This window comes from Ciconia boyciana, chromosome 18 (assembly GCF_034638445.1).
Source record: "Ciconia boyciana chromosome 18, ASM3463844v1, whole genome shotgun sequence".
Taxonomy (NCBI): Eukaryota; Metazoa; Chordata; class Aves; order Ciconiiformes; family Ciconiidae; genus Ciconia; species Ciconia boyciana.
Window position 1 is genome coordinate 1859224 of NC_132951.1, and position 14963 is coordinate 1874186.

At 36.1% G+C, this 14963-nt stretch overlaps 1 protein-coding gene across 5 annotated transcripts in view; it reads left to right on the plus strand.

Moving 5' to 3' along the window:
• DENND1A (DENN domain containing 1A) overlaps nt 1-14963 on the plus strand; it is a 218524-nt gene that overhangs the window by 159816 nt on the left and 43745 nt on the right. For all 5 annotated transcript variants that reach the window (XR_012045633.1, XM_072882845.1, XM_072882843.1 and 2 more), the window contains exons 14-18: nt 8070-8171; nt 8725-8812; nt 9402-9442; nt 11213-11284; nt 12392-12448. Coding sequence is in view for 4 of the 5 variants with exons in the window: in XM_072882845.1 (XP_072738946.1) it covers nt 8070-8171; nt 8725-8812; nt 9402-9442; nt 11213-11284; nt 12392-12448 (360 nt within the window). In the remaining variant the exon portion in view is untranslated. The remainder of the gene's footprint in view (nt 1-8069; nt 8172-8724; nt 8813-9401; nt 9443-11212; nt 11285-12391; nt 12449-14963) is intronic.

The following is a 14963-nucleotide window of genomic DNA, read 5'->3' on the forward strand; positions in this document are numbered from 1 at the left end:
TGCACTGTAATTTTTCTCCTTTTTTGTATTGTCACTAATGTTCCACAATAGTTAAAACAGAAAAAGGCCTTTTTATTATAGGGAACCTGAATTGGTAGCTGCTTTGCATGCAGAACATACTAGCTTCAATGGGAGTATTGCTCACGGAATGATTACAGAACTAGGCCCTGAAATTACCTTGCCAGCTAATGATAAAATCGCATGCAGGCCACAGGGGTTTTTGTGGAATAAATATAAGAGTGGAACAATATACAGTACACATTATACCAATAATTTAAAGCATATTCAGGACAAAGAGAGAGTTCCTAGTGCAGGCAGCATCATAGAGATTTGCTGTATCTGATAAAGATTAGGTTTCTCAGCTCATAATACCATACTATTACTTTTCTTTTGTTAGTCTTTCAACACCTACACTCATGCATTGACACAATATCAAGTAGGAAGAGGAAGAATAGCCTTGTATTTAAGGTACTGAACAGGGATTAAAGAAATTTCGGTTCTTTTCCCTGGCTCTGACAGAGACTTTTGTGACCGTGTACAAGTTACTTATTATTTTCATGCCTCTATTCTTGATCTGTGAAATGGTGATTTCCCCCCCCCCCCCCCCCCACCTTTTTCCTTTTTTCTCTCCCCCCGCCCTAAATGCTTTCTTGCTGGCTTTTTTGCACTTTATCTTCCAGGTTTGTTGCTTGAGTTCTAGAGACATGAGGCTGTATCAGTTGCTTAGGGATGGAAAACGGCTGGCTGATGTAGGTGATTCAGAAATCAGGGCAGGCAATGGCTTGAATTAGCCATATAAACACTTTGAAAGATGGCTTGCTCTATTACGGTAAAGTAGTTTCATTATTTGTGAATATGAGTATGTGTCATTTTACTTGGTCTAACATGAAATGCCTGGTATCCTAATAAACTAAAAGGGTTTGAAAGGAGAAGCAAAAACATTGCTATGTGATGTAAATTTTTTCCAGTTACACATTTTTCATTAGTTTCATCTTTTATTTGAAGTTGGTTTTGTGCAAAGTTTGTCAGATCCTGTTAATGGTGTTGGATATTACAGTCTGAAATGATGTGTAAAGGGGTGGTGTTGAACTTTCACTCAATCTATCAGTATCTGAGCTGGTGTCCTTACAGTGTTTTAATGCAAATAAATCTTATTCTGTATTTTTTCTACAAAAGTTTCATAGTAATTTTAATACACCTAAATTTTTATCTGAAGGCATTTTGGATGTTGTAGAATTGATTACAGCTTAATAATGCATTGCATTATAATAATACATGTATTACTAGGGTTCTAAAAGAGGCACAGGCCACAGAGTTCTAATCACAGTGTTAAAAAAGATTTTGATGAAGTCTGAATATCTGCATATTATAATGTCACATTTAAAGTTGAGCTGTGTGTTTAAATTGCTTCATCCTAGTTGGCAGCCTGCTGGCAAATATTAATGATATCTTCAGTGGTTGTAGGAAGCAGATATATGTCCTTTCTGAGGATGTTTTACTTTTATTTGGGTTTTGGTCAAGAATGTATTTGTTGATATGAGTCTGCTTTTTTTCCTGCAGTCTAATTCAGAGCTCCCGTTGGTATCTAGTTTTATAAAGGGAATTACGTAAGAATTTTGAGAATGCTTACAAAGTAAAATTTTGAAATTTATTAACTTCCAATATCTACATGAGAAAACTGGGTTACAGCCAGAAACCACAAACATCTCTACATTTTTGCAGGCTTTTCCTCTTTTCTTTTCTTAGCGCGAGGCATGTTCTACTTCTTCGTAGTGCAATCGGAAAAAACACTTCTGTGACTGTTTAGTCATGTCCAAGTTAGGAGTCTGGGGAAGTGTGTTGTTTAAGTGATTTTGTGCACTGCAGAACAGGTCTCTCGTGATTTGTATGTCAAGGAATGTTTTGTAAAAGACAGCTCCCAAGCTCTTGTAAGGGTAACGCCTATGGAGCTGAATACAGCATGCTGTATGTGCGTATACCCATGATCCACAGCACTGGTACAAGCTAAGTTTTGACAGATGACATTTTGAAGGGGATGTTGATGTGATTAAGTGTTATGATTGGTGTCAGTGATTTGACTGACTTGCAATCACCTTTCTCCCTTTTATTTCTCCTTCAGTGATATTATTACAACCTATTACAGGAGTTATCAGATCACATGCAGAAGAATGACAGCCGTCAGAAATTCCAATTCACCAGCAATTGCAAGGGTTGAGAATTTAGAGAAATGGCCCATTTTGTTTGATACTGTAAATCTTATAAAAATTATCTATAAAAAGTATAGATACTGTAAATATATATATATATATATATATAAAAGGGTGGTAGGGACATTCACTCTTGATGTATCTCTGCCAGAGGTTATATACCCTAGTGAGGAACATGGAAAAAAGTCTGAAATTGGACTGGTTATGAAAATGGTTATTTACATGAGACAGTAAGTGTTTGGACAGTACAGTCTGTGTTGGTAAATACATGGTTTTTAAATGCTTTTCCAGATTACACTTAGCAATACTAATTTATCAGAACTGGTAGTCTCTTTTTGAACAGAGTCTTAATTTAGTTTTCTTTAGAAGAAGTGTGGTCAAATGTCTGAGCACATGATTTCTTTGTTCCTGAGCAGCATCTTGAAATGCTAATAAACCTATGGTATCATTTGCTTAATGCAGAGTGTTTGATCTATGCTGTCTTGATTCCATTATGACTGAGGCAGATGCAAAGAGCTTTCTTGTGCTGAACGTATGTACTAGTTATGGGGAGGTTATTTGCCATTGCAATTGCAAGCTGAATGAGCCAATGTCCTATCAGGTGTCTGTCACCAATTTCAGATTTTCTTTATGGAATCCTGCTGGCTGACTGATGATCCTTCTTCAGCTGTGATGAGCTAATCTTTCCTTGACATTGTAATCACAATTCTTGAAAGGTCTGCAGAGCAGTTGCTTGCCTTTGGTTGCTGTTGTAGCTGACATTGACATATATATCTAGATCAGTAAGATCGTTCTCCTATCTTAGTTTCATTATAATTCTGGATGGAATTAAGGATGATGATTCCTAGAATATCCCTACAGGCTTTACTTTGTCATTTGCAACATAACCAATTTTAGTAAAGGATGTGGTTATTTGCAACATCTAGGTAGTAATAAAACAGTGGTATATGAATCTCTTGCATGTCATTGTTCTTGCTGTGCGTTTGGGGTTTTGCTGCGTAGTATACTGACACCAGACTTACAGCTTGTAGACTGTCAGATTGTCATCTTGTTCTGCACCTTTAAATTCCACCCACAATTTTTCATTTCGTGGCTGGTTTACAGAGCAGCTCTAATGGCTTGTGTATTTATTAGAGAGGCTTTGAAAGAGCACCTACATGGTTTGAAGGCATGCATACAGCAGCACAAAATTCATTACCCTGCACCACATGCTGACCATGATAATGCAGAAGAGAATACATATATCTTCCATGGCATAACTTTTAGGGTTGTCTAAACAAAGTCTTCAGGTTTGAGTGGTTGTGTTGTTGAGGGTTTGGGTTTTTTTTGGGGTGGGGGGGTGGGTGGTGTTTGTGTTTTGTTTTTTTTTTTGTTTTTTGTTTTTTTTTTTTTACCCTTAGAATCAAGTTTTGTGAAATCTTTGCTTGTGCAAGAGACTCTCACTGTTGACCTAATTTGAACTCTGTCTTTATTATCTTAATGTTTTCTCCAGCAGTCACATGCTGATTTTAAAGCCCCATTATCCAGATGCACACTTTGGTATCTCATCTCTTGCAGGAGTGGGAATAGTTAGACTTCCATGAGTTATCTTAGCACCTGTGTGTCTTTCTAGAAGTATCATTTGTGTTTGCCTCTGTCCCTTCCTCCAAGTCCTTCTCTAATCCGTGCTGTCTTCTGTCCCACATATTTTTAGTCCTTTATATTCACTGTGAAAGTTATTGCCATAACCAGTTAGCTGACCTGTCTGCGAGTATGGTAAGTCTGACAATTCAGATGTGATACTTCTCTCACTGACAATAACTGTCTGCACGAGGTCCTGTACCCTCTTGTGAAAGAAGGGTTTTCTTTCTGATGAAAAATGATTTCCTTGAAAGATGGGGGATCATGGTGAAATTTTTTTACAGCGTAGCTAATCAAAATCGGGCTTTATCTTTCAATTTGCAATTATGGCTTCTTAAAATATAACAGCAGGTTTCATGAAACTCTAGAACAGTCTGAAATAAGTCCTAGACTGTTTCATTTTTCACTTGCTGCCTTAAGTAGTTTTAAACATTATTTTAGAATGTAACAGAATTCAGAATTCCAATTTAAAAATAGGGCCGGCAACAGATCAGATGTGGGCTGAAACTTTTCAGCTTTTTAAGGGGTCATGAGATAGCAGCACTGCCCTGATGAACTTCATTATGCCATATGAATATAAAATATTCATATAAAGGGAGATTTGCAAAGGCATAAAGAAAAGGCACCTATTTTTTCAATGCATCTAGGAGTCTTAAATCTTAGTCTTACATTTTAAAGTTACTTCTCTTGTGTTAAGATTGCAGATTAACTGTCTTTGAAATGTGTAAATTTTTATATTAAAAAATAATTTTGTGATCCAATCTTGAAATATATGTGAATTATCTAGTATTACAGATCAAATCAGATTCCTCAGAGAGTTGCATTGTACACACATTTAGAGCATTTAAAATGCCATATCTTAGCCTCTGTTATACATTTATAGTTGGAGAGGGGAATAATGGATATTTAAGGTGTTGACAAATCAAGGCTTAAAGTCTAATTGTTGGAAACAGCAAGTTTAGGAGTTGATGGGTTTATCAGGACAAGTTATTATAATTGTTTTACAGGTGAGCAAGACCATTCATTTCACAAAATATCTGCAGTTCTTAGCATGTCCCCTCACGTATAATGTCATCTGTCAGTAAAAGCAGAGCTGATTAGCTTTATAACTTACAGTTAACTAAATCTGTCAAGAAAATGGTCTTATTGTCCAGCTTGTCTTCGTGTAATGAAGCTGTGGGTGGGGGTTAGCAACAGTGTGTTCACCCTCCTGGAGGTCAGGGAGGATGGAAGGTACTAATGCATTCTAAGCTGAAAATCTCACGCTTGACCTTGATGATTAAAGTTTTCCCTGTCATCTAGCAGCAGTTGAGCCTGAATTGGCTCTTAAGAAGTCAAAAGGTCTAATCAACCTAATGAACAAACTCAATCATTAGTACTTTGGGGAAGGAAGTGTGTTAACATGATAATAATACTGGGCTCCCCCAGCTGCAATATGTGTGTTTATAGGAATGGTAGATAGCTCGACTGTAAGAGGAGAAGCTGGTGTCATTGTGCTGGACGTAGAGTGGAGTAGAGGAAGCTTCTCTTTGGCAGGGCATAGTTCTTTCCACAATGTTCATACTCTTCTCTGGCCATGCGAGAAATTTTGGATTCTCGTAGATTGTAGGAAGGGTTCCTTGTTTCCTTTAAAGTGTTTTACAAGTGAGGCTTAAATGAAAGCTGAACCTTCCTCTGGTGGACAACTTCTCTGATCGTGGACTAATCTACACTTTTCTTCATGTATTGCTCCCAGCTGTTTTCACGCTCCAGATTGTATCTATGTCAGACACAAATATTTTTCAGGCATCCTTCATTATGTTCTGGTAGCTGAATTGGAGGGGAAAGCCTTTTTCATACTGGTCAAGTAGACATTACATCCTGCTGTTTGTTATACTGTTTCCTAGGCCCTGCTGGGAAAGTGTCTGTCGCTGTAGTTTCTGTAGTAACAGATGCATTTGCAATCTCCTAAGATCTTCTCGTACTAATTGCAGTGCTCTGTAGTATCCTGACTTTTACTTCCTGGTACCTGAGAGAGAGTATAAACAAATCTCAAGTGGGATGGCAATAGCTGAATGTAATATATTAAGTTCTTGCATGGGGAGCTTATATTAGTCCAAATTGTCAGTCCCATCTCAAAATCAACTAATGGCTTTTTCCATTTGCCAAGTTACCTCTTGCTCGAAGTCTTGTTTTGACACTTCCATGTCATGCAGCAGTTCTGTCCCTCTCTGCCATCTACTAACATGAGTGCATGATCAGCTGTTAATCATTTCAATGCGTTAAAATCTTTCAGACAGTACATACCTTGATTTTTGAGGCAGAACCTTTGTCGTGGCAGTAGGCAGTGTGTCATGGAGACTATCACCAGTGTCTTGCATGCCAGGCACATACCAGCCAGACCTGTTTTTCCAAACATTTTTCCTTTGTTTACTTTGAAATGAAGTGTCTTATGATTCTTTATCCTGATGGGAGCAAAGCCACAGGGAAGAAAAAAAAAAAAGGCTTTTGACACTTATGCGTCTTGCCCGGAAAGACTGTAGTGATTTTGTTTTTCCCTGTAAATACCTGCTACAGCAAATCAAAGATGGGTTATTATTTTTAAAATTAATTATCCTGAAACTGTAGTTGTCACATAAGAAACCTGCTTTCTTTTCTAAAACCATGGAAATTCATTGGCCCAAGGAAAAGGTGAAAGAAACTATCCGAAAAGAGTTACTTCTTCCCTCTGTGAAAGAGACCCATCCCATGCTTAGGCAGTCACTCGCAATTGATCCTTTTCCTCGTGTTAAGGACAGTCTGTGACCTCTGGCACTTGTTGACCGCTGGGTTAGAGGTGAGGTGCATGGTGTAGCATCTTGGCAATTCTGGTTGTCCAGTTCACTGGGGGCCAGGAAGAAATTTATTACTGCGATCTGATTATTTGAAGCCAAATAGTTCCTTCACTTTCCTCATAAATTCCGTTAAAAGCTGATGTAACTGTTCTCACCATTGGGTTGCAATGGCGAGGTCAGTTATGTCAAAGGACAGGCAATCAGCAGGGGGTATCAGCCATCAGGTTGATCAGCTCTGGGGTGGTGCCAGACCTCAGCAGGAAATGTATCAATGAGTAGGTTTGATCGACTGTGAACTCAGGGAAAAAGGTGAATACCTATGGATTTTAAGAAATATGAAAGTCATCGCAGTTTGCCCAACATGGTTTTGAGGATTTAGCATCCTTTTAGTGTGGACTAGGTGTTACAAGTCCTGGGGCCGCATAGTGGCTTCCAACATAGACTGGTGGGGAAAAAACCAATATGCTCAAAAGCAATGCTGTGGCATGGGGCTTTTTTGAGCACAGTCATTTTAGTGGCCCTGTTATCCTGACTTTACACAGCCAATGGTAAATGAGATTGCTAATATAAAAAGCTCTCAGAAATTGAATGATACCACCCTTTTAAAGGGAGTGCTTTAAGGCTTTTTGCTATCTAATGTTGATTTTAAAAACTCAACAGATGAAGAGTCCAAATATATTTTAATATGAGTATGAAAAAGCCTCCATATTAATTATACATCAGTATAATTTTATCATTCTTTGTTACTTTCTTGTTTTCAATTCAATAAATACATTTGCTTGCTACATTGAGTATTTGTAGATTTAAGTGTGGAGGAAATTTGTGCCCTTATGGCAGATGCACAGCAGACTTCAGCATTAACATAACTCATTAAAATAAGATAAAAGTAGAGCTGCAAAACAATTTCTGTCTTTTGCCAACACGGTTGTGAAAAAGGGAAATTTCACTCATTCAATATATGAAAGTCTAATCTTTCTGAACTATGGGGAGAACAGAGTAGACATTCCTGACTTGTTTGTGCAGGTTAACTGGCTGGGTCTACTGAGGCAGAGAAGCAGAATATACAAAATTCAGATCACTGTGTGTCATATTTTGGGGACATTAAGTAAAATTACCTTTTTGGATGATGAAAGCTCCTTCACCAGCATTAGCGAAATGTGCATAAAGCAAATGTGTTTTATTTTGATGATACACAATTTGCCAGTTTCCAACCTGTTTCTCAGTCACATGATTGAAACCTGGAAATAAACTACAGTTTACTCAATGTTATGTAAGGCCTACTTTATTTATCTATCTATTTTGGGAAGTAGATAAAGGAAGTAGATAGGAAGTAGATAAAGTAGATAAGGGAAGTAGATAAAACGGAGACAGTGGATTCAAATGGATTCAGACAAAGCTTTTTCAGTGTTTAATGCTCTGAACTCTACAGGGTGAACCCATCACTTTTTGTGAAGAAACGTTTGTGTCCCATCGTTCTGCTGTCATGAGGCAGTTTCTTCAGAATGCCATTCAGCTTCAGCTCTTTAAGCAGGTACTGGCTTAATTGCTCTAATGTAGAAGCAGATTCTTTAACAATACAACTGTTTTTTTTGAGGGCTGTTCCTATATTCCTTGATCTCTCAGCCAAGTAATGGGGAAAATTCATGTAGTTGGCAGCACCTTAATTCCTGCTTGATGGCTTTTCTCAGATTCAGGTGATAAGGCTTTCTATATATTAAGAGGTGTATGTTTTTTTCCCCTAAAGGTGTCTGTGCTGTTTTGATCTGAGCATACCTAGAACCCCGTATATCTGCTGTAAACTTTGTACAGAAAGCATATTACCGTTAAACGTGATATTACTGTTTCAGGGAAGCTGAAAACATATGTGTATAGACAAACATATGAATGCTGTTTTTTCAGTGAAGCAGCATACCTTTTTGCATTGGTAAACATTTTGCCAGTTTTGGTTGTATTTTCATTCTATTTAGAGTCCCTTCCCAATAAGAACAGTGGGGTTATTCTAGCAAATGCAAAACAAAGTCTTTCTGAAAAGATAAAGGATGAGATGGTTCATTTGTTTACATGCTCTTTTAACATCGATATAGTTCATTGATGGCCGTCTGGATCTTCTTAACTCTGGAGAGGGCTTCAGTGATGTTTTTGAAGAAGAGATAAATATGGGAGAATATGCAGGTAAGAAATACAGTATTTTAAAGTAACTTCAGACACTGTTCTTGACTTACTGTTTGTGGGCCATCATGATGTAATGGGTCATTGTGGTTACTCACCGAAATAACTGAGGCTGCAATGATCCCTGTAGGTTGAAGTGTCTTAAATTTTTGTTGTTTCCTCTGTCAAGAACTTTGAGTAATGTATTGTAGCCTGAATAAAGTCTGTTCAGTCTTACAAAACCTCAGCTTTACCACTTGGCTAAAGTACCGCTAAGAGTTCTTGCAATGGAGGATACTGAAAAACCTTGGCTTTACCCAGAACCACCTCAAATTTCTTTTAGCGATCTTACAAAAAAAATCGCAGTGTTCTCAAATGTCTGAAAGACAACCCAGATAAAATAGAAATGCCTCTTAGCAATTAAAAGAAAAATTGTAGATACCTCATCAATTTTTTGTTGTTGTGTTTCCATTAAAAGAAAAGGATGGTTGTCCTGTTCTGTTTCTGTACTGTTCATGCTCCTAGAACCACTAAGCGCTAACACTTCACATTTCTAGCTTGTTTTCTATTTGGTAGAGAGTTACAGTTTGTTTGTTTTTGTGATTCTCTCTAGGTAGCGACAAATTGTACCACCAGTGGCTCTCTACAGTAAGGGTAAGAACACAATATTCTTCCAACAGACAATCTGATTCTTCCTGGACCATTGTACGGTTCTGTACGGCTGTTAACTTCTGTCCTCATGAACATGACTAACCTGTTTCCTGCAGTGTTTAGCTGTGACCAACTTGCGTTTAGTTGTGAGAAACTAATGCGCTCTTCAGATGAAGTAAAGAACAGAAGAAAAAATACACTAAAAAAAAAAAATCACCATAGAAATTCTCAAGTTTTTAAATCCCGTTTTTAATGTCTTAGAGGCAGCTGGAAATAAGTTATTGTCATTTTAGAAAATAATGTGGTTTTTCTTTCCTTTAATAGAAAAGGAAACAAAAGGGAACACTGCCACACCAAAAAGCTCTTTATAAAGCTAAATGGTGTGAAATGCTGAATGAGAACAGCAGTGTTTGGGATGTTTTGGGATCTCTTTGGTTTAGTGCTCTACTCGTATAAATTAAAAACTTAAATACTTTTAGAGAATACATTATTATAGCTGATTTTAAAAGTCTCTTTTGATGCATAAAATGTGATGTATTGAAAAGTAAAATATTTCTGGTTTATGGGTATAAGTCAGTAGGAAAGATTGAATTGTTTTCTGACAGAATTGAGTTTTGCAGCATTCCATTTGCCTGTTGTCCTGGTTATGAATGGAATTATGTTCCTTACACAAAATGCTGGGCTCAATATTATCTTGATAATTTTGAATTAAATGTATTTTATAACAGTAATGCAAAAAATCCCATCATATTGCTAGGTAGCTAAATATATATACATAAATATATATATGAATCCATAGGATGACAAGTAATTTTACAGTTATAAGAAAGAGGAATGGCCAACTGAATGTAAAAATAAGTGTAATTAAATTCAACAGTTTATAATTTTTGTTGAAGATTAATTGTCATGTAGTAACAGAAGTAGTAAATCTTAAAACTGTTTGTATCTGATTGCATCTGATCTCTGGAAATATAATTTTGCACTGAAATAAGAAAATATAAAATTATCTAAGATTTTGTTCCTTGGATTTACCTATCTCCTGTATTTATCAAATAAGGTACTGTACAGCAATAGTCAATGGTGTGTGGAAGATGTATAAAACACCAACCAGACTAACAGGTTATTCTGTCTGACATATTACTGTCTTATGACTTTTATTATGTTCACCACATGCAATTCAGCTTTTCTAGAATTAATGTTTATGACTGTAGTTAGATTTCATTTTCCCTCGATTTATCCCGTTATCGACTACTTCGATCTTAAAAAGGCAGCGTGCTTTTGATAAATAGTATTGTGGGATCATGAAAGGGAAAATAAGAAAAGATCTTACTTCTTCAGATTGAATGTACAGGCTTTCCTGAAACTGAATTTCTGCCCCAGACATTGAGTATTTGGTAGGACACTTTTGTCTTAAACTTGTTTAGGATTTTAATGCAATGTACAGGACACCCTTGAGAGCGAATGAAACAGTCATAGAACACTGTTTTGTGAGACAACCTATAAGACAAGGGCTCTCGGTATTGGGAGACACTGACATTTTTACTTTGAAAACTGCTGTATTAAACAGAATTGGGATTCCTCTGGAAAACCAGAGAGAAACATTTAATATGTTTTTACTTGTGTTCTTTTTCTTTAAATTTACCATTTTAACTCAGCTCTGCTAATAATCATAGTTAATGCTTTGTTATTTTAAGTTAAGAATGGTGGATTTTAGATTGCTGTTTGCTTTAAAGAGCTTTGATAAATTTTATTCTATTGTTACTATAATTATAGAAAGGAAGTGGAGCCATTTTAAATACAGTAAAGACCAAGGCTAACCCTGCCATGAAGACTGTCTATAAGTTTGTAAGTATCGGGTACTGGCTTACTACTGAGATAAGAGTCTAATTACAATTCTGTTTTAACCTTTCAAATGAAACTCAAGACTTAAATTCATTTTCATTGGACTCACAAAATTACTTAAAATACACATTCATCTAAGTTTCAAATTTAAATGGAAAAGTCATTTTGAAATTTAAACATAATTGAAATGCAAAGGAGAAGGGGAACTTGTGATTTCTTTTGAAAGTATAGATGATAAATTCTATTTATTACATAGAACTATTTCTGGGAAATAGTGCCTATATGCTCTACTAAGCAGCTCTACCATCTCATCATTACTCTGTTGGAAATCATTGTTACTTCAGGTTTCTCTGCTTGCAGCTTCATCGAAATAAGGGAATCCTCTCATTTTCCAAATTGTTCCCATCTTTTCTAAATGTCAATTAATTTTCCCTAGAAATTTCTTATACCTGCTTATTTAGAGCCCAACTTACTGAGTTATTCTTTAAATGAAAATGTTTTCAGTTCTGTTAACAAACAGCTAGTATGTTACTGTGTTATCATGTATGGCTGCCAGTTTCACTGTGCAAGATAAAACAACACAGAGACAAGCGAGGATTTCTTTATAAGCTCAATTTTAGGAAATAATGCTATAAAAAGCATTGAGATAACTATTCAAACGTTTATTTTCTCCTGCCTTCCTCCATCCTGAGAGAGATGAGTAGGATGAGATTAGCTCTACTAGATGGAACTAGCATCCAGAGTACTGCAAGGAGAAAGTTTGCAGGCTTACGGTTTCTGTTGATTGTTGACTTACAGCAAAGAGAAATACTTAGAGGGGAAGACAGAGGGTGTGGAATGCAAAAAGATTAAAGATGTCTGTGGCATCAAAACATTGAAAACAAAATTTTTGTACCGCGCGTGTGTGTGGGGGGGTGGTGGTGGTGGTGTTTCTTGTTTGTTTGGGGTTTTTTTAGCTTTTTATTGGTTTTAATGTTTTCAGTATCCTGTTACATTTTTTTCCTTGCCGTTTTTAGTAACTAGAAAAGGTGAATCTTGATGCACTGAAATCAAGCATAGTCACTGCTGGAAATAGAAGGGGATTTTAACTTAAATTAATTTTTCATGCAGGCAAAAGATCATGCAAAAATGGGAATAAAAGAAGTGAAAAACCGCTTGAAGCAAAAGGTACTTGAAGTTCTTATTCAAAATGTATAAGCACCATGTATGAAATACTTAGCCACAAAAAGCATTATGTGATCAATAGGAAGCTGTTTGATACAGTGTTGTTAGCACACTTCAAAATGCATTACCAGCTGTCCTGGATTTTTCACACTGTTATAAATATTCACAGGCAAAAAAACCTGTCTTCAAATACATTAAGGCTCTGACTTAAACCCACAAAAGCCAGAAAATTGAGTGTTCTATTTGGAGTGGTCCCTCTCCTGTCCTTTGTGCTGGGACATTGTGGAAGGGGACTTTATGTGAACCGGGAGATCTTTCCTACAGTAAGGGCAGTGAACTTTTTGCAAATGGCAAATTGTTGTTATTTCTACAGTAATCTCTCAGGGAAAATAGTATAGTGTTGGTCACTGGGAAAAGGATTTATATCTTTCATGGGCATCTACTGCAAAGTTGAGACATAAAGGAATTAAATTAGAGTTGGTGTTCATTTCCAATGTGAATTATTGCAGAAAAAAATACTCAAACTGTTTGTTGCTTTCCAAATCTGTCTTTGTAAACAGTACAATTCCAAGAATGCTGAATTGTGTTTGAAGAATGTGTTATCTAAAACTAACTGCTCCTTTTAAGTTAGAAGCATGGTCATATTGATACATACCTTATGAAGGAATGGTTAACTCTGCCTTAGGTTTATTTCAGATATTCTATTTATTCTGTGAAGCAGAGCTATTAGAGTCTTTTGGGAAAACAAGATAGCTAACTTGCTAATAGAACTGAAGTTCTTATCAGAAATTTTTATTCCATTTGTTGCATAATAGCTTGGGTTTTTTGTTTTTTTTAATCTGTGCTATCTCAGTAAATTTCATCTTTAAATTTCTAAACCATCATCTTAAGGTAGCGCTGCAAAGGTATTCCTATGGCACAAACAGAAATCTACCTGAACATGGCAACAAAATGTTAATACAAAGGGATTATTCTGCAGCCAGGTTATGAACTGATGAAACTAACTGTGTGTACAATCCAAATGCTGTTTGCTCTCTAAATACTCTAGCAGATTGCTAGAGATTTTTGAGGAAGATAAAGTTGCTTCAGATGCTTTTAATACTATTTTTTATTCTTACACTTACTACTCTATATGTGACCATTTCAGGTATAATATGAAAATATTAGAAACATGAAGCGGTTTTCTTGTACATGGAATTCTTTATGTAATTCCATGTGTTTCACTTCTGGACATAACCTTCATGAACAGTAAAATGTTTGGCCTTCTCATGTGCATTTCTAAAGCAGTTGGAGCTGTGTAAAATAACCAGATTGTTTTCCTGTATTTTAAATGCTAATATAATTGTATGCTATTCTGTGACATTTCTATAAAAGGCTGAGAAATGTCTCATTCATTCTTTGCTTTGTTTTATTATTATTTTTGTCTTCCTAGTCCTTCAAGCAGCAAGCACTCTCTTTAAAAAACACACATAACATTTACAAATAAATGGCCCAATTTTGTTTCACCTTCCTTATTATGTGGCATTTCTGTAAGTAAGATGGTTAAAGATGATTGTTCAACATACGCTTTCACAAGAGCTTACAAGATTTCTATGAGTAGTTGACACATACTGCTCTACCTCTCCTTTCTTCATTATGTCTGTTCTTCTCTCCCGTCCTATTCTCCATTTTGAATGCAAGATAGTAAGATAACTCTAAAAAGAGGTATTGCTCTGTTTAAAGTGATAAAAATAGCAAAAATTGTTTTGGCCACCTTCATATTATTTTTAATCTAAATGTCTGTCCTGCTCTGACAAGTCTATTAGTGCATCCTCACCAGTTTTCATGTGAGAACATTGTATTTTTCATGTATTTACTTACTAGTATGTGCAAGTGTTAACTGTTTGAAATTCTGGCATCATTAAATACTTAATTTTTGCCAGATTTGGGATGCTGGTCTTTCATCTTCTAGCGATAACCTAGGGTTATTTTTAAACTGAACTTACTATCCACTGCATTTTAACATTATTTTCCATTATTAATACAAAAAGTATGCAGGCCACTGGTAAGGAAAAGTCAAATGTAAACATCCCTTTTCCAGTTTTCGCTGCCAAATATGAGCAGCTTCTGTACAAGATAGAATTTAAAAATGCAATAAAGCTAGAGGTCTGCTTCCTACAACTCTGCATAGCAATGGTGACCTCTTAAATATAATCAAGAGCCCATTTTGCCCTTGGTCTGCTCCACTCTTGGGTTTGAATTGCAAATGGGAAATGCAGGATTGACCTGTTGAGAGGTCACTGTGGTGTGTGTAAGGTCCTTCTTTAATATGATAGTAGAGATTGAATGGGGCTCTATTTCCATCCCTTGTTCATTTGTGGTACAGTATTTCAAAGCAACAGAAATAGTTTTCAGAGGATTCTTATGAGTGATAGCAAATAATTGTTAATAGATACAGCATGGTAGCTTTATTTCATATCTGATACAGTACTTTTTTTTCTTTTCTTTTTCTTTCTTTCCTTTTTTCTTTTTTTTTCTT